The 17342-nt window shown below is 42.8% G+C and overlaps 1 protein-coding gene across 1 annotated transcript; it reads left to right on the top strand.

Moving 5' to 3' along the window:
- The first annotated feature begins 506 nt into the window (after window positions 1-506).
- On the top strand, window positions 507-16121 carry trpv6 (transient receptor potential cation channel, subfamily V, member 6). Its single transcript, XM_084336164.1, has 17 exons — window positions 507-597; window positions 987-1140; window positions 1497-1594; window positions 1790-1912; window positions 5930-6070; window positions 6849-6947; window positions 10073-10248; window positions 10360-10506; window positions 10629-10708; window positions 10805-10940; window positions 11090-11176; window positions 13095-13171; window positions 13319-13484; window positions 13727-13793; window positions 13997-14265; window positions 14910-15016; window positions 15340-16121. Exons 2-17 carry the CDS (start codon window positions 1010-1012, stop codon window positions 15599-15601), a joined length of 2166 nt encoding a protein of 721 aa, XP_084192290.1. The 5' UTR covers window positions 507-597; window positions 987-1009; the 3' UTR covers window positions 15602-16121.
- Window positions 16122-17342: the final 1221 nt, after the last annotated feature.

Below are 17342 nucleotides of genomic sequence, written 5' to 3'. Positions count from 1 at the left end.
CAATGGAAATAATCCAGTGCCATGTACATGTTCATCTAAATATCTGGTTTTACAAGCCAGTCTTCAGACATAACGTGCAGGCAAATTCCAAACAGGTTTCTCTTTAACGGTTCAGTAAGAACAATGACCACAATGTGTTGACTGTCATGATGTTGCAAAAAATAAAGTCCTAGTGGTCATGCAGGTGTTGAAGATGAACCATGGTGGCACTTAGCGGGACATGGACCGTTCTTGCTGACTGGTATACAGCCTACTAGGTTTTTACAACCAGACGTTTAATAGGCAATAACGTGATATCTGTACAGTGTCTGATCAAACCTCAGTAATAAATTTTTCCTGCGGTAACAACTCTTCCTCACCACTCTGGTGAAAGTACACCCATGACCCCTCCCTCTCCACCTGTCTGTCATTCACCCGTCCTCCTGCTCCACCCCTCCATCCTCCTCCCTCTGTCTCCTGTCACATATATAAAGGTGATTCCATAGGGATTCCACTTCTCCACTTCTCTCCTGGATCTGTATGAGGAGAAAGTCTTCCACGATGTGCAATGACTGAGTGTTACCAGGAATCAAGGACTATACATTTCCCTCTTTAAAGGTAAGCCTTAACCTCTTCTTTTATTTAATTTAATTTAATTTTAAATGTAATTTTAAATGTTCAAGTATTTTCTATTCTTGTCACCTTTTCTTTTCTATTATTTTCTATTATTTTCAAGTATGTTCTATTCTTATCTCATCTTACCTTTTCTTTTCTATTATTTTCTATTCTTATCTTTTCAAGTCTTTTCTATTCTCATCTTACCTTCCCGTTTCTTTTCTTTTCTTTAACAGAATAGAATAGAATAGATTTCATGTACTTGGGCATGATATGACATTGAACCGGTTAGGTGTATTTGCTATCTTCTCATTTGTTTACAGACACAAATATAATATGTCAGGGTCTTCTATGATGTTACCCCTCTAACTCTGTCTCTTGTCCCTGCTCAGTCAAAGACCTGTGTAGCAGGACGATGTCTCCGTCCCTGGCCAGATCTGCTCCGAGCGAGCTCAACCACTGGTGGAACCAGCTGAGGTTCCGTCTGCAGAACAAGAAGGGATGGAATGAGATGTTGGATGAAACCTTTCTGCTTCAGACCCAACAGTAAGTGTCTTATTGATCAAACACCCTTAACCCTTTCACTGCCACACGACAGAAGGTTAACCCTTTACTATCACACAACCGACGGTCGCCGGGGGGTTAACCGGCTGTCGTGTGGCAGTGAAAGGGTTAACCTTCTGTGTATTGTCGCATTGAAAGGGTTAACCGTTTTGGTAGTGCGGCAGTGAAAGGGTTAACCGCTAACTTCTACAACCCACCTCATTGTTATGAGTGGCTAGTGTTTCAAATGGAGCGGTTTCATTAACTCAGAACCACTTAGTATGTCGGGGTAGCCCTTTACTGCCTGTATAGTTTTATTATCAACATCCCTGTGTTTCTATTGTCCTCCCTCCCTTTAGGACAAATAATATTCCTCTCTTCTATGCGGCCAAAAAGGACAGTGTAGGTTGTATCAAGAAACTGCTGAGCTGCGCATCCACCAATATCTTTGAGAGAGGTAAGGATTCTTAATCCCTCCTATCACCAAATTACACAGAAACGGATCTCCTCGCATCCCTCTAAGAAACGTATACGTGTGTGCGGGGAAAGAAAAACTTAAAACATGCTGCAAGATAAATATTTTTATTTTTTGTGTTAAAGAAAATAAAATGTTTGATGTTGGTTATAAATCATGTGTATGTATTATAACCAGGTGCTTTGGGGGAGACAGCACTGCATGTTGCCGTGATGAACGATAACCTGAATGCTGCTTTGGCTCTGATGGACGGAGCTCCCGATCTCATCAACGAGCCCATGACCTCTGAACTCTTCCAAGGTAAAACTCAAAGAAAATGTACAGCACAATACACATTCCCCACACAGCCTCATATTCAGCATACACACATTTTACAAACACACACAGAAATACTCACAAAGTATAACATTTCCCTCCATTTCTATCGGAAATCAACTCAGTTATTGTCCAGTTAACCCATTTTCACACACTCAAAGGACTCAGTGACTGAACAGGTGTACGTTGTTAGGTGGTTTTAAGGCACAACAAGGGTTGCCTCCGCAAAGTGCCTTGAAACCATTTAATGCACACCTACAAGTTGATTATTCAGCACATTTTGGTGAAGGTTTTGCACTCGTCATTGGTGCGTTTTCCTTCCAGATCAAGTTGCTTAGTCAGCTATGTTGCTTCGCCACAGTTGATAACGACTAAGCTTTGACAGCTGTGCTCTTTGTTGCTATGGTTACATGTTGGGTAGTGGATGAATTTAGAACGGTGATTAAACTTGAGCCGAACTATTAAACGGTTTCAGAAAACAGATTTGCGTTACAGAGTAGACCCAGTCCAGGAGAATTGAGTTTAGCAATCCAAGCTCTAGTCCCAACAGTGAAGTGTAGTATTGAGGAAAAGACAAAAAAACTGAATGAAAAGAGTTTGGTTTTCAATGAAAACAGAGAAATAACAGTAGGGGTAGCTTACCAGAATCTGTACACAAGATCAAAAGCATGGCCAGCTCTGTCTGGACTCTCCTGCCCTGGGCAATGTGAACTGGCGGCCATTGCGCCCATAGTTAGTTAACGTTTTTTTTTATATAGTTTGGTTGATCCAGTAACAAAACAAAATACTGGTTTTCTAACTAAACAAAGAGTTCCTGGGCTGTTGGCGATAAGTAGGTTTCTGTCTCGTGGTAACAGCAGTGTCGGAGCTGTCTCATGGTAACAGCAGTGTCAGAGCTGTCTCGTGGAAACAGCCGTGTCACTATACACTATACACACATGACTGTGTGGCCAAGTTCAGCTCCAACTCCATAGTGAAGTTTGCGGACGACACAGTGGTGGTGGGGCTGATCTCGGACAACGACGAGAAGGCCTACCGGGAGGAGGTTGAGGTACTGGAACGCTGGTGCCAGGACAACAGCCTGCTCCTGAACATTGGTAAAACCAAGGAGCTGATCGTGGATTATAGGAGAGGACAGCAGGAGACACACACACCACTGAGGATAAACAGGGCTACCGTGGACAGGGTGAGCAGCTTTAAGTACCTGGGGGTCCACATCGCAGAGGATCTGACATGGACAACACACATAGACTCAGTCGTAAAAAAGGCGAAGCAACGCCTCTACCACCTGAGACAGTTAAGGAAGTTCAGAGTATCTGGGAAGATACTCCAGTCCTTCTACTCCGGAGCTGTAGAGAGCATCTTGACTGGAAACATCACTGCCTGGTATGGAAACAGCACGGCACAGGACTGATTGATTGATTGATTGAAAACTTTATTAACAGATTGCAGAATGGGTACAATACAGTACAGCTCAATACACACAATTGTTAAGGGGATGCAGACCAGAGAAAGACTTTCGTCTTGTTTACACCAGGGTCCCCCATTTTCAATTCATCAGGACATATATGACATACATGACATACAGATAGTCAGTACTGCTACATCTATACATTTATGACATACCAGATTTGCAAATACAGTACTGTTTGTGATACAGAAGGAGTCAAGAAAAGGGAGTATATACATTTGACGTAGAAACTGTACATTGGAGGAGGTTGGGTGGGGGGGGGTTGGGTACACTGGGATATTGACAACCATACTGGGTAATTTACATTGGAGGTGGTTGGGGGGGGGGGGGGCACACTGTATAAACAAGCAAAACTGTACATTGAGGGGGGGGGAGACTCTGTACAAACAAACAAAATTGTACATTGGACTATTGACAAAACCATACTAGGTAAATGACTGTACATTGGCGGTGGTTGGGTTAGGATATTTACAGGGGCCAGTGTTGAATTGCAGTCTCCCGTAGGTGTCTCTTGAGAGAGGTTTTGAAAGTGGGTAGTGATCCACATTCTTTTACAGCTTTGGGTAGGGCGTTCCACATTGATGTGGCATAATTGCGAAACGTGTTTAGTCCCTTATTTGAGCCGAATCTGGGTTTAACATGATTTGTGGAGCTCCCTCTGGTGTTGTGATCGTGGTATTCACTGACCTTTGGGAAGTATTTTGCCATGTACATGGGTACCTTGGTCGTGTAGTGTATCTTGTAGACCAGGCCCATTGCAAGTTGCTGTACTCTGTCATCTACTCTAAGCCATCCTAGGTTGTCAAAGTGGGCAGGGGTGAGGTGGGTTCTAGGAGTAAGGTCAAGCAGTAGTCTGACCAGTTTGTTTTGAGATGTTTGTAATTTTGTTTTTAGCGCCTTTGAGGTGCTTTGGTACCATGAGGTGCAAGCATAGTCGTAGTACCCCTGAATGAGTGCTCCTGCCAGAGTCTTCAGGGTATTCTTGTTTACCAGAGAGGAGATCCGGTACAAGAATCGAGTTCGTTGGTTGACTTTTTTTATTACATTGGATGCCATTTTGTCACAGGAGAGATTAGCCTCTAGGATGGAACCCAGGTAGGTAATTTCATCTTTCCTTGTGACAATATTGTCACCCACTGTAACTGAGAAGCCGTCGGTCTTGCTGAGTTTGTTATTTGAGCCGAATAACGTGGTGCGGACAAGAAGGCCCTACAGAGAGTGGTGCGCTCAGCCGAGCGTACCACGGGTATTGCACTAATAATAATAATAACTGCAGGTTCTATACAACAAGAGGTGCAAATCCAGAGCCTGCAGAATAATGAAAGACCCTCACCACCCCAACAACAGCCTGTTCATGCTGCTGAGCTCAGGCAGACGCCTGCGAACACCAGCTACTAGGACAGAGAGACTTCGGCTCAGCTTCTTCCCCCAGGCCATCAGAGCCTTGAACACTGAACTTTCCACACACAAGCACACATGAGCACACACACGACACACAGACTGTACACGCTCACACACTAGCAGCCACTTTAACATGAGCAAGCACACACTCATGCTGCACACGCCCACACTTACGGCCACTAAGGAAAGGTCACTTAAAAAATAGTATAGTATAACCTGAGATTGTATAAATTAGCATGTACAGAAAGACCCAGTGCCTCATCCGTAGCTAACAGTGTATTGCACTACCAAAGGACCTAGCATGTCCTCCATGCTCTGTAAATAACTTATGTACATATACCGATATGCCCTACTATGTTACTTGTTTATTGCACAATGTTACTTGTTTATTGCACAATGTTGTTCTATTGGATTCTATTATATGTTATTACTACTGTAATGCACATCGTTGCGGGCAAGACCACCCGCATTTCATTGTATACTTGTATGCCGTGACAAATAAAACTCTTGACTTGACTTGTCAGAGCTGTCTCGTGGTAACAGCAGTGTCAGAGCTGTCTCGTGGTAACAGCAGTGTCAGAGCTGTCTCGTGGTAACAGCAGTGTCAGAGCTGTCTCATGGTAACAGAAGTGGTGGAGAGTTCAACTAACTCCTTCGTGCAACTTCCACTTTCCAGAATCAGAATCAGAATCAGAAAGGTCTTTATTGCCAAGTAGTTTTCACATACAAGGAATTAGCTTTGGTCGTTTTCGGTGCAACAGACAATAACGGACAGATAATAAAATAAAAAGGTGGAGTAAAATAAAATGAAATATGAACTAAGTTAAGACAGAAGCACAATAGAATAGAATATATATATAGGCCAGGGCTGTTCCACTTTGTGTCACCAGGTTCCTCCTCCCTCTGCATGTGCTACACTTTTCGCTGTCCTCTGGGAACACCAGCTGACCTTTATGGGTGATTGGTTCCCGCTCCAAGCATATACACATGTGCACTCATTCCGACACATCTATCAATCAGTTTAACACCATTATTTCTTATTATATACAAAAAGATAATCAAAAAGTGAACCAAAGGAAGGAAAATGGAGAAGGAAAATAGAGACATCATATCCCTCTCATTCCTAACAGGTGTCACTCCTCTCCACGTTGCCGCGGTGAATCAGAACATCAACCTGGTCCAGCATCTGATTGGTCGAGGGGGTGATGTGGCCACACCCAGAGTCACAGGGCTGTACTTCAGGAAGAGGTTAGGAGGGCTGATATACTATGGTAAGTGCATGTGCTTTATGATGCCGATGTCTTTGTATGAGTATAGTAATATAGTATATAGCAGCGTAACATAGAATAATAATAATATATTAAAATATTGTATAATACTGTATACCAATATGGTGTAGTATGATTGAGTTATATTATAATCAAATAAAAATTATATAGTATATAGAAGTATAATATAGAATAATACATTATATAAATGTATAGATACGTGTGTGTGTGTGTGTGTGTGTGTGTGTGTGTGTGTGTGTGTGTGTGTGTGTGTGTGTGTGTGTGTGTGTGTGTGTGTGTGTGTGTGTGTGTGTGTGTGTGTGTGTGTGTGTGTGTGTGTGTGTGTGTGTGTGTGTGTGTGTGTGTGTGTGTGTGTGTGTGTGTGTGTGTGTGTGTGTGTGTGTGTGTGTGTGTGTGTGTGTGTGTGTGTGTGTGTGTAAATGAATGAACCTTTGACTGATAGATACACAAAATGGGTTTATTTATGTTGATTTAATTTAGTTGTGTTGATGTTTCCATTTTTCCAAAATGGGTATATTCTGTTTGGTTTTACGCAATAAGTCTATCGGTGTGCTGTATGTGTGTAGGGGCAGGTATATATAAGAATTCTTCTTCTTCCTGTTGCTTTCGGCCATGGAATTTGGTGAATTATATTAATATGTACTGTTGGACTGTGGTAATTCCATGTATGAATAAATAAATGATGATGATGATGATGATTCCGATGTCTTTGTGATGACAAGTGGAGGAAACACCGGTAACATCCTTATTTGGTCAACAGGTGAGCACATCCTGTCATTTGCTGCCTGTGCTGGCAATGAGGACATCATCTCCATGGTGATCGATGCAGGAGCTGGCACCAGAGCACAGGACTCGCGTGGTATGTACCCCCTCTCTCCCCTTCACCCTCTCCTCCCGTTCACTTCAATGGGAGAGTTAAAGAGTACACGTTTTTGCATCAAGGAAACCATAAAAGAAGGAAGGGTCATCAGAATACCCCCATCTATGCTCTGCTTGGTGCCAGATTTTGGTGTCAGTTCTACTGAAGCCTGTATTAAAATATAATATACAAGCTATCTGAGGAAATGTACATCAATCAATATGTCAAACATTGGCTAGTTAACACTTTGATTGCCTAAGGTTAAATTCATGATATACCATCCGTTGCCAGCTCTATTTGTCTATGGAGAAGTTCCCCTTCTTTGCAGGGCTATAACTTTTTAAATTCTATTGCTAGATTGCCATTATTATGGCCCATTCAATGTCCTATATGTATTGTTCAGGGTGTATGAACGTTAAACTTTTTCATTCACATATTCATACTAAAATATGATCTAAAGTATAAGTATGTTTTCATCTCTTTCTGCAGCTTTCTCCAGAACTTGATTTATAGCCCCAAATGCATTATATTGATGATCAAATACAGTTTGGTAGCGATCGGTGCCAGATGAAAAATTTCAAATGGACGTGCTTCTAGAAGTTTCTACGTATCATCTGATGTTGACCGGATGGGCGGGGGATCGTTTATAATTCCGTGGGCAACGTTATACCATTCATCTAATGTGGGTCAAATGTTCATCATAGCAGTTAGTGTCGAACACGGTAATACTACACGCTAAAACTCACCCCAGTCTCCGCGGGCTGTTGGGCGATCAGCGTGGGGTAGACAGTTTTCCATTATGGGATGTCGAAATACCCGGTCCATTTCCAGGTTGTATAATAGTATATACGTCCAAATCATGTTGTTTATCGAGTTATTGGCAACGGATCGCTATGTATTGTGTTGAGCTCGAGTCCCGGGACCTATAGAGAGTGCCCGGAAGTAATATGGGTGATCACCACTTCATCCACATGACTTCCTGTTTGGCGCTTCTGTCGATCGGCCACCAGATGGCGCTCTTGAACCGCTAGAGGATTGAGAGGAGCTCAGAACTGTGTGTGAAGGCTGCAGAGGGGAAATATGATTCCGATCACAGATTTTTGAAATATTGATATTAAAGACGAGTTAGGGCGTCCTCTGCAACTTTAGCATGGCTAGGAAAGACGCCTAAACACGTTTTCGGCACTTAAAGTGTTAACAATTGAACAAATTGCAGATGATTCTGACATCCGAGGTAATAGCCTGTTTATATGGCAGGTCATAAACTAGGAGATGGCTGATCCCATTCAACTCAATGTCGGTCAAACTCAAAGTTTTCACACTTGGCACCAATGTGCGTTCACACGCTACACGGTGGGGCAATGACCCTTCCTTCTTTTATAGTTTCCTTGGTTTGTGTGAATGTGTTTTGTCTGTCAAATATTTGAAGCATTAACCCTTTCACTACCACACTACAGTAGGTTAACCTGTCACTACCACACTACAGATGGTAGTAATAGTAGACTAAAGTCTGTAGTGTAGTAGTGAAAGTTTAACCTTTTGTAGTGTGGTAATGAAAGGGTTTACCCTTTGTAGTGTGGTAGTGAAAGGGTTCACTGTCTGTAGTGTGGTAGTGAAAGGTTAACCTTCTGTAGTGTGGTAGTGAAATGGTTAACCCTTTGTAGTATGGTAGTGAAAGGGTAAACTGTATGTAGTGTGATAGTGAAAGGTTAACCATCTGTAGTGTGGTAGTGAAAGGTTAACCTTCTGTAGTGTGGTAGTGAAAGGGTTAACCTTATGTCATGTGGCAGTGAAAGGGTTAACCATCTGTAGTGTGGTAGTGAAAGGGTTAACCATGTAGTGTGGTAGTGAAAGTGTTAACCGGCTGTAGTGTGGTAGTGAAAGGGTTAACCTTCTGTAGTGTGGTAGTGAAAGGGTTAACCGTATGTGGTGTGGTAGTGGAAGGGTTAACCGTCTATAGTGTGGTAGTGAAAGGGTTAACTGTATGTAGTGTGGTAGTGAAAGGTTAACCGTCTGTAGTGTGGTAGTGAAAGGTTAACCTTCTGTAGTGTGGTAGTGAAAGAGTTAACCGTATGTCATGTGGCAGTGAAAGGGTTAACCATCTGTAGTGTGGTAGTGAAAGGGTAAACCGTATGTAGTGTGGTAGTGAAAGGGTTAACCATCTGTAGTGTGGTAGTGAAAGGGTAAACCGTATGTAGTGTGGTAGTGAAAGGGTTAACCGTCTGTAGTGTGGTAGTGGAAGTGTTAACCATCTGTAGTGTGGTAGTGGAAGGGTTAACCATCTGTAGTGTGGTAGTGAAAGGTTAACCATCTGTAGTGTGGTAGTGAAAGGGTTAACCATCTGTAGTGTGGTAGTGAAAGGGTTAACCGTCTATAGTGTGGTAGTGAAAGGGTTAACCGTCTATAGTGTGGTAGTGAAAGGGTTAACCGTCTATAGTGTGGTAGTGAAAGGGTTAACCGTCTGTAGTGTGGTAGTGAAAGGGTTAACCGTCTGTAGTGTGGTAGTGAAAGGGTTAACCGTCTGTAGTGTGGTAGTGAAAGGGTTAACCATCTGTAGTGTGGTAGTGAAAGGGTTAACCGTCTATAGTGTGGTAGTGAAAGGGTTAACCGTCTATAGTGTGGTAGTGAAAGTGTTAACCGTCTGTAGTGTGGTAGTGAAAGGGTTAACCGTCTGTAGTGTGCTAGTGGAAGGGTTAACCATCTGTAGTGTGGTAGTGGAAGGGTTAACCATCTGTAGTGTGGTAGTGGAAGTGTTAACCATCTGTAGTGTGGTAGTGGAAGGGTTAACCGCCTGTAGTGTGGTAGTGAAAGGGTTAACCGTCTGTAGTGTGGTAGTGGAAGGGTTAACCGTCTGTAGTGTGGTAGTGAAAGGGTTAACCATCTGTAGTGTGGTAGTGGAAGTGTTAACCATCTGTAGTGTGGTAGTGGAAGGGTTAACCGCCTGTAGTGTGGTAGTGAAAGGGTTAACCATCTGTAGTGTGGTAGTGGAAGGGTTAACCATCTGTAGTGTGGTAGTGGAAGTGTTAACCATCTGTAGTGTGGTAGTGGAAGGGTTAACCGCCTGTAGTGTGGTAGTGAAAGGGTTAACGGTGGCTCCCTCTGTTCTGTCTCTGTTCCCTCGCTAGGTAACACTGTGATTCACATCCTAGTCCTGCAGCCCAACAAGACCATCGCATGCCAGGCTATGGACCTCCTGTTGGCCCGCGATGCGGAGCTGGACCACCCTGTGCCTCTGGACATGGTGCCCAACTACCGTGGCTTCACACCTTTCAAACTGGCTGCTAAGGAGGGCAACGTGGTGGTGAGTCTGGAGCACTGGGTCAGGAGGACACAGCAGGGTGGTTTTTGGGATGAGTGAAGTGGAGAGATGACTCACCCCCGGCTCCCCTCCCCACCCTGTCCCTCCTCTCAGGCGTTCCAGCACCTGGTCAACAAAAGACGTGTGGTTCAGTGGAGTCTGGGGCCTTTGACCTCCAACCTCTATGACCTGACAGAGATCGACTCTTGGGCGGACAATTTCTCAGTGCTGGAGCTCATAGTGGGCAGCCACCAGAGAGAGGTACATTATGTATACAGTAGTACAGCACACCGTAGGGAAATAATGCACTGTTTTGATACAAGAGGAACTGCGTGTTAAGTGCACCTGGAGAGTCATTGCAATGGGTTTCCTCTCATCTCCAGGCCAGGAGGATACTAGAGGTCACACCTGTCAGACAGCTGGTCAGTCTCAAATGGAATCTCTATGGGAAACACTACTTCAGGTAAAACACACTTACATAAAAACAACAGCCCTTACATTATGTTGAATGTTCATCACAATGCGTTATTGCAACGTTTGCTTGTCTCTGATGTTACAGGCTGTTGCTTTTGCTGTACCTCTTGTACATCGGGACCTTCACATTGTGTTGTTCATATCGCCCCCTGAAGGACACTCCTGAGAACTACACTCGGTCAGACATGGACAAAACTATCCGGGTCCAGAAAACACTGAAAGTGGGTTGAAATTTTGCATGTTATATAATGATGTTTTATATCCATGTAGTTGCTGAACCTGGTTTAGATATGTGAGTTTGTGTATCTGACTGTGGCACATTGATGATATCACACTGTGGTTATTGATTCTTATGTTTTGTTTGTCCCAGGAGAGTTATGTGACGTATGAAGACAACCTGAGGCTGGGGGGGGAGATCATCAGTGTCCTGGGGGCCGTCCTCATCCTACTGCTGGAGGTCAGTGCTTTAAAAATCTGACCCATCTTCATGATGATGATAATAATAATAATAACTTTATTTGTATAGCACTTTTCATACAGAGGTTGCAGTTCAAAGTGCTTCACAACAGTAAAAAATACAGGCATAAGCGGGCATAAAAAGACAGGTAGCAAGGTATGGCAAATCACAGTGTTTCACATTAGGATCTAGCATCCTAATAGGCTCTCTATTCAGTAATACAAATAATCACAGTGTTTCACATTTGGATCTAGCAAATAATAAAAATAGTTTAAAATGATTCAGTTTAAAAATAGTCATCAGTAAGAAGTAAAAAGTGCAATAACCGACACATGAATTTGATAGGCAGTGTATAAGAGTAGGCAGGGTAAGAATAGTGCAGGTAAATACAAGTTGTATCAGGATATCCCTGATGTTTCCTCTTGCCACTAGGTGGTAGCAGATATCTATCAGTGAAATGCGTAAAATGAGTAAAGAGATTTTTAAGCTGTCTTTTAAAGATGTCTAGCGAGTTGGCTTCCCTGATGTTTTGGGGTAGTTTGTTCCATAGTTTTGGGGCATAGTTGATAAAGGCTGCATTACCGATCCTCTTTTGACTGCTTCTGGGAGCCTCTAGTAGTCCAGCAGCTGATGATCGCAGTGTTCTTGCTGGTGTGTAATTTATTAGAGTGTTGGCGATGTAGCTAGGTCCCTGTCCATTTAGAGCTTTGTATGTAAGGAGAAGGACCTTAAAGTCAATTCTAAATGTTACAGGAAGCCAGTGTAAAGCTGATGATGATGATGCTACCACCACTACTACTACTACTACTACTACTACTACTATACTACTACTGCTACTACTACTACTGCTACTGCTACTGCAACCACTACTACTACTACTACTGCTACTACTACTACTGCTACTACCACTGCTATTACTACTACTACTACTACTACTACTACTACTACTACTACTACTACTACTGCTACTACCACTGCTATTACTACTACTACTACTACTACTACTACTGCTACTACCACTGCTATTACTACTACTACTACCACTAATACTGCTATTGCTACTACTGCTCTCTCTCTCTCTCTCAGCCCTGTGGATGGTGTATATGACTCACTGCTATTACTACTACTACTACTACTACTACTGCTACTACCACTGCTATTACTACTGCTACTACCACTGCTATTACTACTACTACTACTACTACTACTACTACTACTACTACTGCTACTACCACTGCTACTACCACTAGTGCTACTACTACTACTACTACTACTACTGCTACTACCACTAATACTGCTATTGCTACTACTTATACTACTACTACTACTACTACTACTACTACTACTACTACTACTACTACTACTACTACTACTACTAATAATAATAATAATAATAATAATAATAATAATAATAATAATAATAATAATAATAATAATAATAATAATAATAATAATAATAATAATAATAATAATAATAATAATAATGTAATTATTTGTAACTTATCAAAGCAATGGCCACAATGTGCTTTACAAAACAAATAAATTGGAAAGAATATGAGAGAAATGCTGTAAATTGGCACAAGCAATAATATCACAAATAAATATTTTAATTACAGTAATACAGATCCATACAGTAACACTGATTGAGGGGATTTTATATACAAAAGTGGAGTACACTACATCAGAATCAAATACAATACATGCACAGGAATTACAGTTTTGTCTTGGTCGGCAGAGTTTCAAGGACAATAGGACCTCACTGGTGCAACACATAGCATAAACAGTAACCCTAATCAAGTCACACATATAGTACATAAACAGCATGAGCAAAACTATTTTATAAAGATTGTGTGCACCAACGTAGTGAACGCACTACACGCATTCCCATCTCACGCCAATCTGGTTACCAATTCCACAGATTCCTGACATACTGAGAATTGGGGCCAGGCGCTACTTTGGCCAAACTGCTCTGGGAGGACCATTCCATGTCATACTGTAAGTCAAGTCATACATGCTATTGACATACTGAATAGCCGCTATCGGCCAATTGTGACTGCGACTGAACCGGCCTAACACACAATGCAACCAAAACAACCTCATGGTTTATCATAACTCTCCTATTGTTATTGTTATGGTGTCCAGGATCAGCTACGCGTGCCTGGTGGTGTTGCTGTGTGCCTTCAGGGCCAGCGAGCTGCAAGGGGAGGAGGTGCTGATGGCTGTGTGTCTGGTGCTGGGCTGGAGCAACGTCATGTTCTTCGCCAGAGGCTTTCAGATGCTCGGCCCGTACGTCATCATGATTCAGAAGGTATACAACAGGGGATGTAAGGCCTTCAATTGTCTACTACTCAATAGTACAGGAAGCAACAACATCTGTGGCATAGGAAGAGTTTGTTCCACACAGTGGCGGAACACACCTGTGGATGTGGATGTGGTCTAGTAGTGGAGTGGATGTGGTCTAGGGTTGTTTGGCTTGGTGTTTTTTTTTTTTTTTTTTTTTTACATATTTTGACTCTCAGACTGAATGAGTGGGTCTCATTTCCTCCTAAGATCATATTTGGAGACCTGACAAAGTTTATGTGGCTGAGCTTCATCGTGCTCATCGGCTTCTCCACCTGTGAGTATTATCCTGGGAAATCCTGACCCTGGACACAACGTAACAAATATATAACTGTAAATATCTATAATTGAAATTGAAAAGGTGTAAATATATATTGTGTAAAACCTAAGCATTTATCTAATTCCCATTACCCTGCATCTCATCTCCCTCCCTCCCTCCCTCCCTCCCTCCCTCCCTCCCTCCCTCTCTCTCTCTCTCAGCCCTGTGGATGGTGTATATGACTCAGGATCCAGAGTCCATGCCTTCTTACCGCTCCTTCCCCATCACCCTGTTCTCCCAGTTTGAGCTGAGTGTGGGTCTCATAGACCTGCCGGTGGACCACACCATCGCGACGCCCCCTATTGTCCACGTGCTGCACTGCACCTTCTCGGTGGTCTCCTACATCCTGCTGCTCAACCTGCTCATAGCCATGATGAGTGACACACACTGGAGGGTGGCCCAGGAGAGAGACGAGCTCTGGAGGACTCAGGTAACATTGATTGATTGAAAACTTTATTAACAGATTGCAGAATGGGTACAATACAGTACGGCTCAATACAAACAACTGCTAAGAGGATGCAGACCAGAGAAATACGTTCGTCTTGTTTACATCAGGGTCCCCCATTTGCAATTCATCATGACATTTATGACATACAAGACATACAAATATACAGTACTGTTACATCCAGACATTTATGACATACAAGATATACAAATATACAGTACTGTTTAAGAGACAGAGATTATAAAAGAAAATATATACATTCGAGGGGGCAGAAACTGTACATCGGAGGTGGTTGGGTGGGTGGGGGGGGTTGGACATTTACCGGGGCCAGTTTCGAATTGCAGCCTCCCGTAGGTGCTCTTTGAGAGCGGTTTTGAAGGAGGGTAGGGATTCACATTATTTTACGGCTGTGGGTAGGGCGTTCCACATTGTTGTGGCATAATTGCGAAACGTGTTTAGTCCCTTGTTTGAGCCGAATCTGGGTTGAACATGATTTGTGGAACACACAACACACAAACAAACAATTGCCTCCAACATTTCTTTTGCTATCCCACCTTGGCCACCCCATACAACGTGTGCTGGACAGACACACCCCTGATCTTCTCATCTACTTACCTGCTGTTCCACAGGTGGTGGCCACCACCCTGATGCTGGAGAGGAGGCTGCCCCGCTGCCTGTGGCCTCGGTTGGGGGTCTGTGGCCTTAGCTACGGCCTGAGAGAGCGTTGGTACCTCCGGTAAGACAAGCACAGCAGCACCGGCAACAGTTGCTGAGCCTTCGTTTTTTTATAATAATAATGCTAATTCATTTTATCTATATAGCGCTTTTCAAGAACCCAAAGACGCTGACAATAAGCTAAACAAAGAACAGAGAAACATAGTAACCACAGGGAACAAGCAACAGTATGAATACACAAGACGTAAAACCACAAGCAACAAATACAAAAGCCAGTAGGGGAACAATCAGGGAAGTAAGGAAACCGAGGGGAGGGAGGGGGTGTTTTTGACCTTGGATAGCGGGTTACTTACTACTGGCTTTCTCCCCTGTCACCTCTGTTAGGGTGGAGGACCGAAATGACCCCATGGTGCAGAAGATTCGACGATACGTCCAGGCTTTCGCCAAAGATGAGGACAGTGGCAAAGAGAAGGAGGACCCCGAAAAGACAATCCCAGGGTCTCCAAAGCTCCGATCCAAACACAGGGGCGGGCTTAACCTCAACAGGAAGTCTCTGACAGGCTGGCAGATGATTCGCCACAGCACTTTAGGTTTGGACATGGAGCACGAAGAGCCTGAGGAGGATCAGGACATCAGATATGTCTAGACTCGATAACATGGAGATATCATATATCTCCTTGTCTCCTATGCTCCATTTTCATTCGTCTTATGATGTTAAACTTCATCTCAGTAGACGTTGGTTGCTAATGTGCAATAATATGGAAACTCGACTCGACTCTATTCTACTCTGCCTTTTCGGTTTTCCATTGCCAATATTTGCGGATGGTATCTGGTACCGGGTACTTTTTTTTGTGTGCAGTGGAAAACTAACGAAGTACCAGGTACCAAAAGTGAGTAGAGTCGAGTCAAGTAGGTACCATGCAGTGGAAAAGCGACATAAGAGAGGACTCTACTCGAATAAGTAATCTATGTGTATATAGTTAATGGTGCAATTGTTCTTTCAGTATTAGGCTACAGAAAAGGGCATATTATTATTTTTATAGTCATATAAAAATGTATATCAGAGTGTATATATGCTGATGTAGAAAGGAGTAATATTTAGACAGTGTTTGTGACTTTATTTTAAATTGCATGACCACTTTTTTTACAAGAATAAAATCACCTGAAATACACAAACTCGTACTTTTTTATTTATGAAAGTAAAGTAACACACAGTATTTGATGATTGTATAAATGATTGCAGATCGGAAAATAACTTCCCATGATTAGTGCCAATATGCAAGAATGCTGGATAAAATGAATGAATCCATTGATAGAGATATACAGTAGCATCTTGATTTGAAATGACATGGAGGAGGTGGTGTTTGTCAGTGGTAATCTGCACTAGTGGGTTCCAGGGCTTGCCCAGGGAGAAACAGTGTTCATCTGACAGATGTAGTAGGTTTTGACCTGACATGAGGCCTTCATCCAGCTCTTCCTGGGTGTGAGATCTGATGGTCTTCCACCACTCAGAATACCACAGTCCCCTGATCCGGCATCGTGTTTGCACCTCATGGTACCAAAGCACCTCAAAGGCACTAAAAACTAAATCACAAACATCTCAAAACAAACTGGTCAGAATACTGCTTGACCTTACTCCAAGAACCCACCTCACCCCTGCCCACTTTGACAACCTAGGATGGCTTAGAGTAGACGACAGAGTACAGCAACTTGCAATGGGCCTGGTCTACAAGATACACTACACCACTAAGGTACCCATGTACATGTCAAAATACTTCCCAAAGATCAGTGAATACCACGACCACAACACCAGAGGGAGCTCCACAAATCATGTTAAACCCAGATTCGGCTCTGTTACGACCCCTGTGAGTCTAAGGGTAAAGGGCTGTAACATAACAGTTGGTTGACAGAAAAGATGGACCAGGTTTGTAAACAACAATGATATTTATTGAATAGGGGCAAAGGAAGCACATGTAGCTCAGGGGTGAGCCCAGGCCAAAACAACAAACAAACACCACTATACTCCAAATAAACACAATCTAATCTATGGTAAAAGAGATTACATTACCTAAACTACTCTTACCTAACCAAAACAGGAGAAAACAATGTCCAAAGGAAATGGCAGCTCACCCCATCTGTGCTTCCTGAGAAAGAGAGAAAAACACATTAATTATACAGAAACAAAAGCAGAATATATACAAAAACAAACTATGGCTGACAATGCTCTCTCTGTGGCCATACACACACAAGGAAATTACTACTAAGCACCAAAGGCAATAAACGAAATGCAATACTGTCAAAGTTACAGGTTTACCAAAAACACAACATGCCTAGCCTCATGCCAGAGAGAGAGAAAGACTGAAGTGAGAAGCCATGTTTTAACAGGT

Source organism: Notolepis coatsorum, assembly GCF_963971535.1.
Source record: "Notolepis coatsorum genome assembly, chromosome: 19".
NCBI classification, from domain to species: Eukaryota; Metazoa; Chordata; class Actinopteri; order Aulopiformes; family Paralepididae; genus Notolepis; species Notolepis coatsorum.
Note: the sequence above shows the minus strand (reverse complement) of the source record. Positions and strands in the feature narration are given on the sequence as shown.